This window comes from Callionymus lyra, chromosome 5, assembly GCF_982586985.1.
Source record: "Callionymus lyra chromosome 5, fCalLyr1.hap1.1, whole genome shotgun sequence".
Taxonomy (NCBI): Eukaryota; Metazoa; Chordata; class Actinopteri; order Syngnathiformes; family Callionymidae; genus Callionymus; species Callionymus lyra.
The window spans coordinates 26382022-26400182 of record NC_141822.1 but is presented as its reverse complement, the minus strand read 5'-3'; the positions used below and the strand labels follow the sequence as shown (position 1 = coordinate 26400182).

General features: G+C 37.3%; 1 protein-coding gene across 2 annotated transcripts in view; it reads right to left on the bottom strand.

Annotated features, from left to right (window-relative positions):
* Window positions 1-18161, bottom strand: part of cfap221 (cilia and flagella associated protein 221) — a 31151-nt gene that overhangs the window by 6422 nt on the left and 6568 nt on the right. Inside the window, exons 8-24 of one of the 2 annotated variants that reach the window (XM_087792590.1) lie at window positions 17728-17839; window positions 17501-17627; window positions 17319-17421; window positions 17170-17257; window positions 17010-17099; window positions 16795-16890; window positions 16042-16114; window positions 15757-15854; window positions 15411-15485; window positions 15231-15338; window positions 15017-15148; window positions 14862-14947; window positions 14731-14776; window positions 14549-14649; window positions 12520-12612; window positions 12353-12451; window positions 11474-11645 (exon numbers count right to left, since the gene is read on the bottom strand). In XM_087792590.1, coding sequence (XP_087648716.1) covers window positions 11510-11645; window positions 12353-12451; window positions 12520-12612; window positions 14549-14649; window positions 14731-14776; window positions 14862-14947; window positions 15017-15148; window positions 15231-15338; window positions 15411-15485; window positions 15757-15854; window positions 16042-16114; window positions 16795-16890; window positions 17010-17099; window positions 17170-17257; window positions 17319-17421; window positions 17501-17627; window positions 17728-17839 — 1663 coding nt within the window. In that variant the 3' untranslated portion in view covers window positions 11474-11509. Of the gene's footprint in view, window positions 1-11212; window positions 11646-12352; window positions 12452-12519; window positions 12613-14548; window positions 14650-14730; window positions 14777-14861; window positions 14948-15016; window positions 15149-15230; window positions 15339-15410; window positions 15486-15756; window positions 15855-16041; window positions 16115-16794; window positions 16891-17009; window positions 17100-17169; window positions 17258-17318; window positions 17422-17500; window positions 17628-17727; window positions 17840-18161 lie in introns of those variants that run through there. The other variant, XM_087792589.1, reaches the window with a different exon arrangement.

Below are 18161 nucleotides of genomic sequence, written 5' to 3'. Positions count from 1 at the left end.
CTTCTCAAAGTGGAGATTTGAAATCATCTGATAGAAACAAACACTCCCTCCAGGGACGTGGAATTGATTCAAGAGTTTGGAAACTCAGGAGGATAAATAAATCGTTCCTCGGAGGCAAATGAAAGCTGAACGTGATAAAGACCAAGTCAAATGAGGGAGAAATGTTTAAACATCCTGCCTTGCCGTTACATGAAATTTGGTTTGGGCTACCAACAGATTATGCTCTGATTAACAACTGGTTGGAAAAAGGAAAAAACCTGAAGGTTTTACATGCCGACAACTTTGAGTTTCGTGACATCAGTTTCAGCTCCAGCGATCGCAATTGCAATCAGTCGTGTGAGTGATTTGACCTTGTGCTTTTCCCTGCACTGGTGCATTAAATTGATTCGCTTTCCCAACACGCGCAGAAAATATTAGGGTTGTGAAGGATTTAAAAAAAAAATCTGCTTAAATGCATGGTTGATATGAATACTCAGAGGAAATTAGCGCTCACCTCTCCTGGTGTTTTAAGGTTCGACTGGTGTGACGCAAAATTGATTTATAAAGTTTTTTGGTATCATTCAATAGTGTTGGTAAAGTTGACTTTCTACATGCACTAGTTCAAAGTTCAGTTGACGGATTTACAAAATTCATAGTTAATAATTTCATGAACTAGTACTTCAAACTTGTTTTTCCCCATTTTACTGCAAGCTTTTATTTCTTAAATAATTGCCATAGTCCACATATTCCAACAAACAGCAATTATTTTTTATTAGATTCAACATTGAATTTATGTGTTCAATTTTATCGTCGTATCCAATTTTGAACCCTGTCAGGCCAGGGTTTACACCAGGGCAGCGTTAAGTTGTTTACAGTGTGCTTGGTCAGGTTTTTGACTGTTAGGCTCTGTAGAAATCTGGCATCCTACTGGACGAAGATGAACTGTTAGAGTCTGACACACAGACACCGGAATGAAAAGTAACTTTCATCGAATAATCGCTCATTTAACCGCAACTGCTTTAAAACTTCCATGAACAACCAGTCCAGCAATATATACCAACCTTTAAGAATCAACATATTTTTAACCTTGAAAAATTACACAACTAACCACCCAAAACAAAGATAACTTACAACAACTTATATAATGAAAGCGTATTCTAAATGTGTTTACAAGGAATACACTGTCTTTGCACTGTGCATTAAGTGCACATTGATAACAATAATGAATAAAAAATATATATATATTTATAATTGTGTTTGTTTTGGATTAAACGTTAAGCCTTAAATAAGTATTATACCTTTTCAAACTCGCAGTTTCACTATACAAAAATACAGTGCTGATTCGCTAATAATATACTAAATATACTTCGCAAATCGTTCTTGGGCATAAATGAGTCAAACCAAACAATATCAAAGGATCAAAGCGCGTGTGCTGTAGAATTTGCGTGTAGTCCACATGCGCAAATTCAACTATCAACATGTGCACAGCGACCAATTGTAGTGTTTAAACAGAGCTGGTAGAAAACTTGATCATTTCTCTACGCAGAACAGTGGTTGGGAATTACTTTGATAGAGAATCTGCTTGACTAACACCAGTGCCTGTCGCTCTCTAACTGGCTAGGAAGCTTCAACTCCTTTTTCACTTTCCACACACAACTGATCATCATCCCAACCTCAGCATCCTGACACCCTCCATATTTACCATCTTTACAAGAATATAAAAAAATAAGAAATAAACATTTTTTGCCTATAAATGAGAAATAAGGAAAATACCAGTAGGATTACAACCCAATTCCCTGAAATGCAACTGAAAACCCAACTCTCCTGACTTACTGACATGTTTGTTGAAGTCTTCCGTATGCTGTAAGTCCCTCATCATGACGATGCTCAATTTTAAAGTTATGACTTCATAAAGTTCTCCCCTGTTTGACGTCTCGCAGAACGAGAGGTTACAATAGTGAAGTCCATTATGATGTTAAAGTGTGATAATTATTTATTTATACACATTCCTTAGAGGCGAAGACTTCTGGGATTCACAACGCTGTGTGAAAAACATTTATTTTGGACTGAAAAACCAAGCGTTCTGAAGTGGGCGGGGTTTACGCACATTTTTCAATGTAAATCATTTTATTAAAAGAGAGTTGTGTACAAACAGAAACATGCTGTTGAGTACAATAGAGGTCCAAGATCTTTTTTAAATACACTTAAATCAACAAATTAGTTGAACTTAAGTTGCTGCTCTTCAGCCAGAGCTCCAATATCAGCCTCAGACAGATGTGGAGACATAAAGTCAGGATCATCTAAAAAAGATAAATGTTTTCAAAATGTTATTCGAAGCTTTTTAGTCATGGAAAACATGTTCTGAGTTTGTGACAGCTGGATGTTTGAAAACACTACAAAGGCACTTGCATTCTGTAGAATGCAGGTGTGCAACAGGTGTTGATGCTTCCATCAACAAAGACCTTTGACTGAAGCAGGTGACAAAGTCACAAAGTGTTGGTTTTTTTTTTGTTTTTTTTTAGACAAGAAGAGATGCGATATATATCCTCACTCCTTTGCATGAGTTTACTCTGGTTTCCTCCCACAGCCCAAAAACAAAACTGTTTGATCCACTATACTAACTTGTACGCAAGAGTGGGTATGAATGATTGTAAGCTCATTGACAGTCGTGACCTCAAAGGTATACTTATTTTGTTATCATGAACTATAGATACTAATTTGAATAATATATATTACTACTAAACTGTGATGGATGTAAGCAGCCATCAAGAGAACAGCAAATAGTGGTTTAGATATCTTTTTATTGATGTGTAGATAAAAAATAAAAAGACAATGAAATAAAATAAAGATAAACAGTTATGAAAAAACGAAATTGATGGGAAAATGTTTTCTTACATTTCTTGTTGATTTGTATGTGTAATATGACTACATTTGGTTGGATGAATAAGAAGAAAAATAGCTCATAAAAGTTCAATTTAAGGGCTGATATTTTTCATACTGTTCTTGTTGATAGTCACTCATATTCTGACATCAATAGCTATAATGACACAGTATAAGAACAGTTCTTTTAAGCTTTTATTTTTTTTCTCTGTGTCAACAGATCACTTAGAGTTCAGGTAGATCACAAGAGATGAGAATAAAAAATGAAATCACAGCCTTTGGCTGATCATGTTTGTCCACACAGGAATGTTAGAATAAATGAATTTGATAATGGTTAAAAAAAATTGTTGAATTGAAAAAATCAGTAAAAAAAACCTTGGTGAGTCTGTATATTCTAAATTGTAATATAAACTCTTGATAACCTTTTGTAGAGACACTTAATGTGAACTTTCAAACTTGACTTGCTTCCAAAACATTCCAGAGGTTCCATAGAATCTCCAAATATGAGCACCTGCTCTCAATACTGTGTCTTTGAAGTCATCTAATCATTTGTAATTTCCATCTGATCTTCTTTCTGCTCTGACTGCATTTTCGGTATCAGTCTCAACACTTGCCAGTCCCTCTGTGACCGTTAAAAAAGATCTGTTATAGACAGCACATCGCCTGCTCAATCACTTCATCCGCCAAGCACAGAAAAAAAAAAAGATAAGAGCTTTTCTCAGGGGCGGACACTTTAGATGTTCCAACAAAGCTGCAATTTCACAAGAGGAGCGTCAAAAAAGAAACAGGGCGACAGAAAAAGTCTCTTAAAAAAAAAAAAAGGAGCTAGCAAGGATTTAGCACCTCTCGCCGAGATGCAGCGATTTTGGTCTCAACCTCGACATCTTGTAAATCTCCATCTTCTATGGAGACCGACATGACTGCACGGGAAAACGGCTAAAAATAGATCCAGTTTTCTCTGCAGGAAGAAGATTTTTAATAAAGATGCATGAGTGACATCAAGATAAGCAGACGGCTTAATGAACGTTTCCTTTATCTTTGACCAAGAGGGGCAGACGCGAGAGCTATGGCAAATATTCTAATGGAGTCTCCAGAAAAGCCCACTGCAAAACCGTTCCACAACAGAGCAGAATTTAATTGCGGCTTTTTACACATGAAAAATAAATATTTGTTTTTTCGTCTGTGGAAGCGTCGGGGGATTCACACTGCCCTGATTTCTTGTTGGTGGCCTGTTTAATGCTACAGCACACACACCTGATGCTCCAACTGTGGACAGACATTCTCACATATTTTCACAACTTGGATAAAAGAATCTTTTTAAGTACCTCCTTTTTTTATTCATGCAAGTCCGGAAGTGCCATCTTTATTTACAACCGAGACAACACAATAGAATAAAACAACACAAAAATATGTTTCCGTGGGAGAGCTTATTAGAGATCTGCAAAGGAGCTTCTAAATATGGACCTAGAAAAACTATGGCTCAGGGCACATGCGGCCCTCTGCAGGAATATTTTTGGACCTCGTAAAGAAGGTGTTAAACATTTTCAGTTAACTGATTAAAGTCAATTAACTTCCCTTTGTTTACTTAACCTTTGGCATTTTAATGAGAACATTTAATAGAAAAGTTGTCCTGTTCTATGCTGTGGTGTGTTGGGGTGGGAATGTGTCCAAGAGGAGTGTCAACAGGTTGGACAGGTTGATCAGAAGGGCTGGCTCTGTGGTTGGCATGAAGCTGGACTCACTTGTGACAGTTGCTGAGAGGAGATCATTGAACAAACTACTGTCCATCATGGATGATGACAGTCATCCTCTGAACACTGTCATCAGTGAACAGAGAAGCAGATGTAGTGCACGAATGATTCTTCCCAGATGCAAAACTAATAGACTCAGGGACTCATTCATTCCTCAGGCTATTAGATTGTTTAATTCTGAGTTTGGAGGCAGGAGTGGAGTGAAAGTATCTTGACATTCTGTTCTATGTTAATCTTTGTATCCTTTGTCTTTGTTATTTGTCTTTGATCTATGTTCTTTATCTTTAAACTTATATTGTATCATCTTGTACTTTCTTTTTATTTCTCTTTGTTCTTGTTCTTATTTTTATTTTTTATGAATAATCGTCTGTATAGCTGTGTCTAATTGGAAAAACAATTTCCCGAAGGAGACCTCCTGAGGGATCAATAAAGTCCTACCTAACCTAACCTAATATAATTTATACATTGTCTACTATGTTTTAGATTGGAATCATTTGAATAAAAACATTTTTTTATAGTTTTAGAGTTTCTTTTTATTTATGTTTTTTGATGAGTTAGTGACTTGTATCACTACCTATTTGACATTCATTTTATTTTATGAATTACCAATAAAATCAGAAACATTTCAACAAATAAGAAAAGGAAGGAGCTTTGTGACACTTTTCTAAATGTAATTATTTACACCGCCAGTACACATGAATGCATGAACGCACCTTGTTCTACAAGTTAGTTAACGTCCCTCTTGGTCTGAGGTGTCATCAAGCAGTTTCCTATTTATTTTGTGCTCAGTAGATGGAGCGTTCTGATTTAAGATGAAAGTGACAGATGATACTTAAAATTCTACAATTGTACTTGTATGATGTATACAAAGCCAAAATGTTCATAACACCTTGATTACAATTGTCCAAGAATATTAGATTAACTGAAACTGATAAGTGAAATAACAAGATAAGATTTAAACAAATACAATTATTTGATGGTTTCAATAATAAGCTCTTTAAAGCAATAGATCATAGAGTGCCATCTAGTGGGCACTGCAATTAAAGATATACTTCATGAAGCTTCATCAGCCGGTCAATACTCAAAAGTAATGATGGGCTGATAAAGATTACTGAAGTAGTGACATGTTGTTTAGAGGTCAATAGGTGGCGCCATCAGTTGTTAAAAACTAAGGAAAATAGTGCAGAGTCAGCCATCTAGTGGGCTCTGTAAATCATGACACAACTTTGGGAAGTGTAACTCTTAATGGGTTGATGAGGTTTCATGAAACAGTGGTGTTATTTTCAGAGCCCAGTAATTGAATGGTTGAATTAGGGCCCAAAGATGATAGAGCAAAGATTACCATCTAGTGGTCTTTGTAAACATGGACGCCTGTATCATGAAACCTCAACAACCCATTACTGATGTCTCAAATCATCTGTTTCAAGTCCATTTCTAACTAACTAACTTCTGTAGTTTAATGGACAGAATTTCTGGGCCAGGTATTTTTGATGATGCTTCCCTAATCTTATGTAGCTGTTGCTGCCATGTGTTGGTCTTGAGGGCCATTTGAGTTTGCAAGAAGAAGACTGGCTAAATGTTTCTACTCTAAATGGTTTGATGCTTCAGATGTTTTTAAGGAGATGATGGATGGATCTTTCTATATCTCTCAACAACCTTGAACTTCTAGTTGGCTTTTCAAGTGATGGCCCAAATATATAGTCTGGAAATCAAGTGAAGCATCACTAAATGGAAGTGGCCAACATAAAATCCCGAAACCTCCAGGTGAATTCTCAAAGCAGTCCCCGGAATTATCCATATCCAAACATTGAGCTAGTTACTACACCAGCCAGAGATTAGAATGCTGTTTCCTCTGTGGAGTTCGGGGGTCATCAATAAGCATCAGTCGTATCTACCCGCTTCCCTCTGGCAAAGCTCTTCCCGGTGCTACTTTGAGAAGGCTAATCTGGGATAAGTTAGCCATCTCTTTCAGCAAATTTGATTACACATTTCAAAGTGTCTTCTCATACTCCCTAAAGGAACAGGACTGAGTGGGGAATCTGTTCCATTACATCTTAGCCTGAGGGCCAGGGAGCCGGGACATTTTACCATTTTAATGCGATGTCAGAGGCAAAGATTTCCGCTGTGGAAGGTGGACATTTGCTAATGTGCTAAATCTCTGGTGAGAAAGAACCAAGCAGCGCTTTCATTTAGGCCTCTCGTGATCCATTACAGCATCAGCTTACATTGTGAAAACAATTATTTCATTCTGCCAGCAGAGACAGATGAACAACACTGAAACCCGGCGCTGTTTGGTATTTGCTAAGATAATTTTGCACTGCCTGAGGGCATATCAAAGGTTGTAGTGCTCTGACATTTCAAAATATGACTTATTAACAGTGCAAACACAAGCCCGTCCCTTTTGAAAATTTTTAGCAGCGACGTCCTTGTAGTCTGAAAAAAAATGGGTTTAAATCGGAGAGGAGATTTTGGACAATACAGCAGTGCACAAAAGGAAAAAAGAAGAAGATTAATTTTAAAGGTTCTATCAACTTGTACAAAGTAGTGATGAATCAACTGGAGCTCAAACGCGGTGGGCAGCTGTGTGGCACTTGAATTGAAGGCACTCGAATCCAAAATAAATGTTTTATTCGTCATTTTAAGGTTAAACAACATGATTGACATGACTAATCTTTTCAGCCATGGGACACATTTTATAAACACTACAGAACTTAAAGTCAATAATTATTTGGATAGATTGATGCTGTGTTGTGCTACAACTGTTAAATCACTGCTGGTTCCAATTAAATATTAATTAATTCCCATGTCCAGGATTGGCTGGAAAAGCTACTTCTAAAGATTTCCTTATACATTTTTTATTTATACTCTAGTGGCTTTTGAAGGAAACATATGTGTCCTTGGACAAGCTGTGTCAAGCATAAGAAAAACTTTGCTTTTAGTAGCAAAGAAAGTTGACTCCCCTAAAAGTTCCACATCTATCCATCCATCCATTCATCCATCCATCTATCTATAAGGTAAAAAAAGAACATTACATTGTGTAGAAATGTAACATCTGCTGCCAATTATTCCCAATTATAATTTATATCATTTATCATATATAATGTGTTTTTTACTTCTTTAAATTAATAAATTATGCAAATTGGAGGATTAATGAATAATATGTGGTGGTAGAATTACTGCAATACTTTTGTTTTTTGTCCATAAGTCTGGAATTCCTGGAAAGTGATTATTATTCCCATTTAAAATTTCCAGATAAAACACGTTGCTCCATGTAAATTATTATTATTTTTTTTAATAATAATTGAAATCTAAAATAGTTTTAAAGTCAGGAGTACCAGCAGGTGCATAAATTACTTTCTAAGAAGGGATAACTAATCTTATAATGAATCCTGAAATATTTTTTTAGTATTTTAATCACAGCCGTGATGATTTATGTAACACAAAGCAACTTCTCAAAACCTGAACAATCCCTGGATTCAAAGTGGATGTGTTTAATCTACTTCAAATGTGCTGCAAGTGTCCGGCTGCTTGTCAGGAGGGGCCCCTGGAACTGTCAGTCATCTAGTGGAAAGACTAAAGTCGTATCGAGCTTTGTATCCCGCCATAGTTGGAGGTCCTTGACCAGACGGTACTTGGTCCTTCTTACACACCGACATCAATACAAAGAGTAGGTGCGAATAGAGTACCCCAATGTAGAGATACTCCCTTATGACTCTCTCCAGCAATCTTGGCTGCATCAGCAACACATATTATGCAGTCCTTTTTAGTCATATAGCTAGACCCCCTTGTCTCACTGCCTTAAAATCAAATAGTTCACTGGCTCTTCTTTTTGACTTCAACATCCACACAAATACAAGTCATCTGATCTGATACCACTCTTCCCTCTATCGCCTCTGACTCAGAAGGCCGACCAAGTTATCCAGTGCACTTTTGTAGGTCACTTTGGATAAAAGCATCTGCTGAATGACTTGTAATGTAATAAAATGCATTGTTGAAAAGTGTTAAGGGAATCCGCTCCCCCGTTTCCAGCTTTTCTGACACATGTAGACATTTAAGTATCTCTTCAATCGATCTTGGACGTCTATTGTACTCATCAGTGTGTGTCTGATTGTACAAAACTGTCTTTTAATTAAATATTTACATTAGACAATGTTAAGTTTTGCCCACTGAAAACTCTAACTACAAAACCTCTGCTGTGATTGGTAAAGGTTTGTCACCACCTGTCATAGATCCCAGAAGTCTTCATCTCAAGGGACTTGTTGTATAAACAAAGTGATTACAGCTGGCTGGGGGAGGAGTGAAGATCATTACAACATCATAATAGATTTCGCTGTGTGAGGAAGTCAGGAAAACAAAAATGGTTTTGGCATTAGTTGACTTTTACTATTATTTTAACTACTAATACATACCCATGAGATACATCATGAGCTCCGTTTGGTCAATGTGAGTGGTATTGTGATTCAACCGTCTGTCCCATTTTCTCCATTACTCTATTACCATTACTTCAGGTAACAAGTGAACATGCAAGGATCATGGACACAAATTTTGCTTCTTGTTTTTTGTTTGTGGCCATATTTTTTCGGAGGCACATGTTCATAAAAGTAATTTAATGAAAGCATGTCTGTTAGCACTCGTGTTCTAGACAATAAATATGATATTTTTATTTATTTAAAATTGTAGCCAATGTGTTAGCAATTGCTGGGCACTCATTTTCCCACCAATCACAAAAAATGAGGCTGTTGGTGGAGAATGAACACCTGAAAAGAGAATCTAGGATTTCCATTCAAATAAACTTCTACACTACTCTAATATCACTTTAAAAGCCTTCGTCAGAGATCTTCTCTTGAATATGCTTTTCTAATAAAAGTATTGCATATATGTATCTATTTTATTTTCCTCTTCTAATTTTTATTAAACCAACCAACCAATGTCCACAGCCACAAAAAAGTCCATGTACGTATACATTCCATGTACTGTATGTGTACTGGCAAATGAAGCTGCTCTTGAATCTTGAATCATCTGGACTTGTTTGAAAATAACCTTCAACTCATACATGGACATTATTCTTTAAATGAATAATGGAATCATCCAATCTGGCATTGCATTAAAGCATGATTTAATGAAGAATGAAAAATGTCATTATGTATATTTGATAACTTACATGCACGAGTTAATGTATTCCAACACAAAAGGAAGAAACTTGCGGTGTGTTTGAAGGATGTGGAAAGTAACATGGCAGCCACTGTCAGGGGAAGACCTGCTCTTTTAGAAGAAGATATCCCATAAATACTGACCAGTTATTTATAGCAAAGTAGTAGGATTCATGGATCAGTGTCCTATTACCTAGAGCTCAGTAGGTGGCGCCCTCAGTTTAAAAATAATGTAAAGTTTTAATAAAATAGCTGTTCAGAAGAGTTTACCATACAGAAGAGATTGTAATCTACAAAAGATAGGACAATAATTAAATGGCTCATCATCAGCGACAACGTTACAGAAAGTCATAATTGGTCTGCTTTCCTGCTACCCTCCTACTGAAACCTGGCTTGCCCGGGCAACTCCATGCTGTGCCGGCTCAGTAGTTTTTAATAATGAAAGACGATTGCCAGCACTTTGATTCAGATGGTTACATGTCTCTGCACATTGTACCATCAGGGATGAGATGTGCAACGATATTTTTCATGGTCAACAAGCGGTACCGTTTTCATTTCCTTGTTTTGATTGTTTAAGCGCTTTGTGACCCTGGTCTGGAAAGGTGCTCTACAAATATAAATTACTTACTTACTTAATTCATTATTGCAGTTTATAGTCTTCCAACTCTTTGTGGACTCATGTATACATAAAAAAAATAAAAAAAATAAAAACCATTTCAAGGAAACAACCTTAAAGGATGTTTTTCTTTTTTAAACCCACTCACTCACTCAGAAGTCTCCAGACTTCACGTGTATCTGTGGGATCATATATGTCCTTAATGAACTTCCTTTCATTCTGTATGTTCAAGTAAAGTTAAGATTAAAAGCTACATTAATGATGAACCCATCGATGCAAACAGCTGGCTGAATGAATTATACACATTGGCTGTTAGCTGTCCCCCTTTCATCAGTCTCTCACACTATTCTGCTTCTATTCTTACTCCATCCATGACTTATTTAGTGTATATCACTGCCACAAGTTTAATTAAATATATAGCGACAGTATTGCACTTGGAAACAGATTCTCTGGATGACAACACAAGCATATGGACCTAAATGAAATGAAATGTTAATGATAGAGAATGGGTTTCATGAGTTAATCGAAAAAAAGCACCTTCTACTGTCACCTTCATGTAGACTAAGAGCTGTTGCTGGCATACGAGTCAAACCCTGTGTCTATGCAACCTACCCCTTCAGAGAAATTCCAGAATACTCTTATGTCTGCCAAGAGTATTCTGCAGGGCAAATACATGTGATTTAATCAGAGACGGGGCGCCCTCTTCTGGTCAAATCTGTCTTCTTCGTCATCTGAAAAGGAATTTTCGAGCACAAAAAAAAGTGGATTGCTTTTTATTGCAAACATGAAAAATATGAAGTTGAGATTGATGTGACAGCGGTGATTATTTGGGGTATTTTTTTAAGCACTATGATGTTGTTTATAGACGGCCCTGCGTGGGTGGTGGCATAACAAATTTCCGGCTTCATAAGAGCAGAGGAGCTTAGTGGTGGGTGGTGGTTAGGCTTAAAGGTGGGAGTGGGTGGAAAGTGACTTTTTTTTTTATTCAATTCTACAATAGTGACACTGACACTTTTATGTCTATTCACAGTCTCTTTCTCACATATGTAATGTATGTTTAAAAATACAGTCATTGAAGGCTGTGTACATTTACATACATATGATTCCTGCTGAGTCTCTGGGGAATGATGCATCTATTCCAGGACTTGGGATGATGAAGTAGAAGGTCTAACATCAGGTCCGAGTTGTTTCAGCTTGGCCATCACTCTTTTTCCCATCTGGTTGAACTCCGGCTTGTAGGTCGCCTCAATCTGACGCTCTCTCAGCTGCCTGTGACAGAGTCATTTACCATCAGAGTCCCGGGAAAAAAATGATTTAACAATCCGTTGGGAGCACTGAGTGTGATTTATATCACATTTTACTCAAGGTAAAAGGGAAGTTTATTCATTATATTCAGATTCTTTGTAATAAACAACTATTACCTTTTAATTTAATCTGAAAAGTGTAACCCTTAAAGAGTCTTAGCAAATGATTATTTTTAATTTAGGACGAAAAATTAACCTTTTGTTATTCAATTAAATTGGTTTATCAAAGGAACACTAGTTGAACAGTAACACGAAAGAGTGACATCATTTAACACATACTGTATATTATTTTATACAGTTTCTGCAGGGATCACTAAAAGTATTAATTTCTTCTTTTTTTTTACAACACTACAACACTTTATAACACTTTGTGATATTCAAAGTTCAGTTTACACTGTTTTTTTCTGTCCATGATGCAGTGAGTTCCAGACCACAGGAAGCTCTTACTGGAAGAAACACCCAGTCCATTTGTCATTATCTCCTTGTTTAGTTTATCCCGAAAACATCCTGTCTTGATCTAATAGTACATCATAATTATTGTCCATTCCAAGAAATCTAATCCAGCATAAGAAGCATCTGGTGTCTTATTTATAGAACCCAAGGAGCTTCATTGTGTAAATAGGAATTCATTATCCTGTAAGAAATTTTCCAACCATCTTTTCATTAGCTCACCATCCAGCCAGGGTTGCAGCCAGGTGTGCGGCTACTTCTCCAGACAAGAACTCCGCTCTGATCATCTGCGGTGTCAGTTGGATCCCTGAGTTTTCACACCTGCACATGAAACCAGTGAGTGATAATTTGTGCTTGAATAAAAATATCCACGTGTCGCATTGCTTTACTCTTCATCTTCCGGGGCTGACATGTCGACAAGAGGGCTGCTGATCACAGGCGGGGTGACTACAGGAAGTATATCTGGGTTGTAATCAACACAACTGTGAAGAGAAGATGCAGACGAGAAGCAGACCAGATGTCAAATATGAAGCTTGGTCATGTTTTATCCGACAATTTTTCTCTGTAGTGTAAACATCTCTGGGTCAAGAAAAACATATGCGGTTGCAGAGGTCGTTCACCTTGACCAAGAGGTTAAGCCAAATAAAAATGAATTATTCACATCAGGGGTTTCAAACTTTGTGGGGCCAGGAAGTTGGACTCTGACTTTGATATTTTTGTTTTTATTCTTTGAGGTTCAATTTATCTTAATTACCAAATTACCTTTATTTACCAAACAAATTCCTTTCCATCCACATCAGTTTTACTCTAATTGTTGACATTAATAACTGCAGGTTTTTATCTTATTTTGAACATTGATCAACATTTTTGTTGGTCAACATATCAATATAAACATTAATCTACTTTGATTTTCACAAAACTTTCTGCTGGGCCACATAAAATGACTTTACAGGCCTGATTTGGACCCCCGGCCAAGAGTTTGACACACGTGAACTACATGATGTGATACATATATGCGACAATAGTAAAGTGATTATTAAAGGCCAGAAAATACACGAAGACTTTTGAGGGGCTGCCAAAACATTTCTAACACTATTATCAAAAAATAATTATGAAAAATTAGCTTTATTTAAGGTCAATCATTAACAAAAATATGGGGACTAAACTATTATTTAAAAAAAAAATCACATTATTTTTACAGACAGTCTATCCGCAGTAAATATCTAAAAGCAGTGTAGACAAAGACATAAAAGACTGAATATTTAAAAGAAAAGACTTCTTGTTTTGACCTTATTACACCTCTTGTTGCAGATGGTGCGACCACTCTAGATTGTGGCCTCGGGCGTTTTATAAAGAGATTGGGGAGAAGGTCAACCCTTTAAAAGTCACAAGCCTTAGTTTTTATGCCGGTAAGTGGTGGATTATACCGGGAGCATTAAAAAACGGTGATGGAGAGACACAAAATTAAAAGGAGAGAGCAAGAGGGTTGCTTCCTCTTGCATGAGATAACACCTATCTCGGATGTGATTGGGCTGATCTGGGCTGACAGGCATGAGGAGGTAACGATCCAGAGCAGATGTATGATTGCACGGTGGTCAGGAGGAAGGTGATGGGTGATTGTTGACAACTATATTGCCATCAAGAGACTTAACTCACTGACATCATGAATTAATCATCAGCCTTGCAAAGTCCAGAGCGATTATTTACAGACATTTGTAAAGAGAAATACCTCACACATTATTCCCTTGACATGGATCAGAAAAGTCTTCTGAACATTTTCGGAAAGCTAAATGAATATGACGTTAGCCTGCTCAGGTAACAGAGGTGCCACATCAACCTATCGTTATTATATTGGAAATGAACACATCCAAATTTCACATTCTTGGTAAATAAATGTCACGTTTTTTGTCATTGTTGAGTTGTTCATCCTCATAATCCTCCTCATTTTTCATGTGCCAATCGCTCCTAAAGTTTGCCACTGTGGCCAACATTGGACTATAGAAAGGGCATACAAACTATACATACAAAATTACCTGAAGAACCATAATTCCAAGATTTGTTTTGGTAAAATTCTCCAAAACAATGAGAGGACAGTCTGGGTTTTTGCATTCTATATTCATTAATTGTGTCAACTTGCTTCCCACTCTACTCAAATGGAAATAAGAAAGTTACAATGAAATTTCTTATTTCTTTTTGTTCATTTTGTTACAATGAACAAAATGCACAATTGACATCATCACTTAAATATTCACATATATAGCAGGAAGAAACAAATATTATTTGCATTTTCAAAAATAAAACCTATTACAATTACTTTTAATCCACTGAAAGAGTGATCATTTTGGATTCCGGACATTCAAGTAACTTCCCAACCAGATAATTTACACAGAATACAAATGGGTTTTTTTTTAAACTCACCTTCGCAATGCAAAGTCAGTTGTTTGGGTCTGCAGTGTTGACAAATAGTGTGTCGTGATGGAGTCAAAATTCTTCCACGTCAATATCTCTTCAATTGTCACCTAAATGTATTAAAGTATATTTTAAAAGTTAAAAACTATCCCTGGTGATCCAGGTTTCCATAATGTTGAAAAGAGGGTCACCTTGCGCTCAGGACGTTTGCCCGTACTGTTATCAACAGACGGATACCTGCACACATAGTACATTTTTAACACCACAACATTCGCCTTATACTCTAACTTAGTATGAACCGTATAAAACTGGTGTTATTTACCTGGGCAGCGGACACAGGTGGTACTCCAAATCACTCTCCAGATATTTGGGCGTTGGTTTATACGTCTGCAGACCTGGTGCTGGGTTCTTAAGGAAACAATTATGAGTAAAACATCTCTAAATAGACCTAATGTTAACATTAAGAGTAATGCTTACAAATATTCTGAGTGGATGGGCGGCAACAGGCTTGAGCAGAGCTTCTGGAAAAGTGATGTCCAGGTCGAGAGACGGTGTCGTTTCTTCCACCACGGCTTCTTCACCTAGATTCTGATCCACCACTGTGATCACCTGAGGGAAGAAATCAATGATAAAAGTTTGTTCATCAGAGGTGATGGTTTTAATATGCATGATGAAGGTCAAGGATTGTCACCAGATTGTCTGTACGCAGCGGCCTAGCTAAAGTGGTTGGGATGTACGAGCTAAAAGCGTCCCATGTGGTCACGATCCGATAGCCCATGATTCTGTAGTGCTCCGGAATCTAAGAAGAGCAAAAGTGAAACTGAAATGTGCAAATCCTGATCATCACTCAGAAACTGCTGTTAGCACCGACCTGAAGCTCAAAGCTAGGAATCTGCATGGTCACATGGTCCACTGGCAACGTCTCCAGATTAGTTGGAACCTGGACCTGAGGATATGAAGACCATAAACAGCTTTATATATTCAACCCTAACCAATATAATATGTTTAATGAGTTGTTTATAAAATGTTTTCTGAAATGTCTTTACCTTCAGTGTTTTAGTTATACATTTATAAAGACTATTTTCAAAAAAATAATAAATGTATCTTAATTAGAACTCAAGTCATGTCATTAACTTGATTTTTACTTTTTTTTTTAATCTAGCAATATATATAATTGGAGTACAACCCCACCTGCAAACACTCTGAATTCTACCCACCAGCTGATCAATGTCATCAATTTCAGAGAAAATGGGAAAGGAAGAGGCAAAGACTTGGTCAGGGGATATCATCCAATCATACATCTTCTTTTCTTCAACTGGCCGGAGGAAAAAAGAGATAAAGAAAATGCCTGTGATTAATACATGACTGGAGGCAGAGAGGAGCTCAGATCCAGGTGCTTACATGTGTTTTTCAAATAAATGTGGATTTACTTCTGGGAGCTCTTAGATTACACAGCATTAACATGACATTTGCAAACCGGGATAATACCAAATATTAAAAACCTTTGTGCTCTGAGTGTGGCCGACTTTTCTTCAACAGCGCCAGCCTGCGATTCATACGACAGCGGATTATAACCTGCAAAATAAAAACAGACAGACTGTAACTCCGTTTAATGCCTGATGTTTATGTCAAAAAGTAAGCAAATGGTCTTATCAGGAAGCACAAGGGAGGGGGGGAGACCATGAGAGTTGAAATAAGTCCAATTCACATACAATGTATATATATATATATATATATATATATATATATATATTATTCATGAAATTCAGCTCCTTTCATAAATTGTAAGGAGCCAAAGGGAGGGCAGGAGACTCCTCAATTTTTCTACTACATTTAAATAATATATATTAAATACTAAGTAACTGACATTTAAGCAAATTTTTTCCTACTATTGCAGGGTGCAAAAGCAGGAGAAAAGTCCCCAAGAAATGCCAGTTATTTAAGCTCTTTTACATTCTACTGCTAGCTAGTTGAATATAAAAGGGAAACATTTAAACCATATATATTTTCCAACCACAGACAATATTAAGAGAGAAATAGTAATAGCATTATGTCATTAAGAAAGTTCCTCTTTCATTAAAGCCTCCAGGAGAATTAAGGAAAGTTACTCTAGCATAGAGAAACTATACATGTAAGCATTTTTAATATTCACATAACTATAGGCGAAGTCCCCGGGAGACTGAGGATGAGCATTCATCTTTTATGTAGGTTGCTTGTGCAACTTCAGCAGACTGGCTGTGCTAGGAAGTGTGTACCTTGCGAGCTGCTTGCTGGAAGAGTCTGAGCACTCTGTGTTTCAGCTCCCAGTTAAAGCTGGAGTAGAACTGGAAGGATGGAGATCCTGTGGGAGTCTACAGCAGATTTATGAGAAATGAAAAAATGCGGTGAAAAGAGTAGGCAGTATTGTCAGTTGAGTTATATTGACACCAGCACATAAAAGGAGTTGAATTTTTAAAAAATGCAGTCTAACCTGTCCCGCGTCGCAAAGTACTCTGACTGAGGAGAGGCGGGGTTGTCCCCAGACAAATTCCTGATCATCACTCACGTCTCCTCTTCTTTCCTGCAATACGTTTTAATAGTTTAGTTAGGAAACGAAATTCTACACTCACACTTGAAAAGCATCATCTTACCATATACTTTTTCAGAGCAATCTCTCTTTCATTTAGTATCTGCCTCCTGCATTCGGCCGACACGGGGTCCTTACCCAGATGAACCTGTCTGTTAGAAAAGAAATGAGCCCATCACTATTGAATAATGGTGTGCTGCATCTGCAACTTACCGCTTAAGGCGGTTGGCATCCTCGTCTCTGGCATATTGCGTCACCTGCTCTCTAAAGAATGCCTCCTTCAACTGTCTGGTTTTCAGCCCCACCATACAACTACCTGATACCAGTGAAAACAAGAAGAATATTCATCATCAACTGTGAAGTCTACAGAATAAAGGAGAAGTTGCTTCATTTACCATCTCTTAACTCCTTAGAGGTGAGTTTACTACTGTCTTTAATAAGCATCTTTGACACCCCCGCAGGAGTACAGGCGTCCATTTTTGAGTCCGCCCCTGCCTTAGCATCCGCCGGACTCTTACCCAGCTACAGGTAGAAAAACCACACTGTTCATTAAACTCAAAAATATTCTGTTTCATGGTTGGTTTCAACTCAAACTTTTAATAGTTAGCTTGATCATGTTTACCTGTAGACTAACAGCATCCTTTTTTGCTCTGTATTTCCCTTTAGCAGGCGAGGAAACTTTCGGCGGCGATACCTTGCAGTCACCGGGCACCGTTGATTTCTGCATCATTTCTCTGTCGAACACAAGTTTAATGCTTCATTTTGCATCAACCGTTGGTTTACAAAAGCAGTAGCCTGACAACAACCGACTGTATTTTCCCTGGGAGGTTTACTGAAAGCGCTACAGTGTATTGGAGACAAGTTATCAAACCATTCCTTTATGATAAAGAACCTCTCCTCCTCTACACTACACTTGGATCGCTGAGCAGCTCCATCAGTGAAAGGATGATGACAGTACCTTTATTCTTCTCACATTGGGTATGAATCATCCTCTTTCATATCGTACCTCTTTTTCCACAGCTGTGAGACATCATCATCACTGTCCTTCGTGGTGTC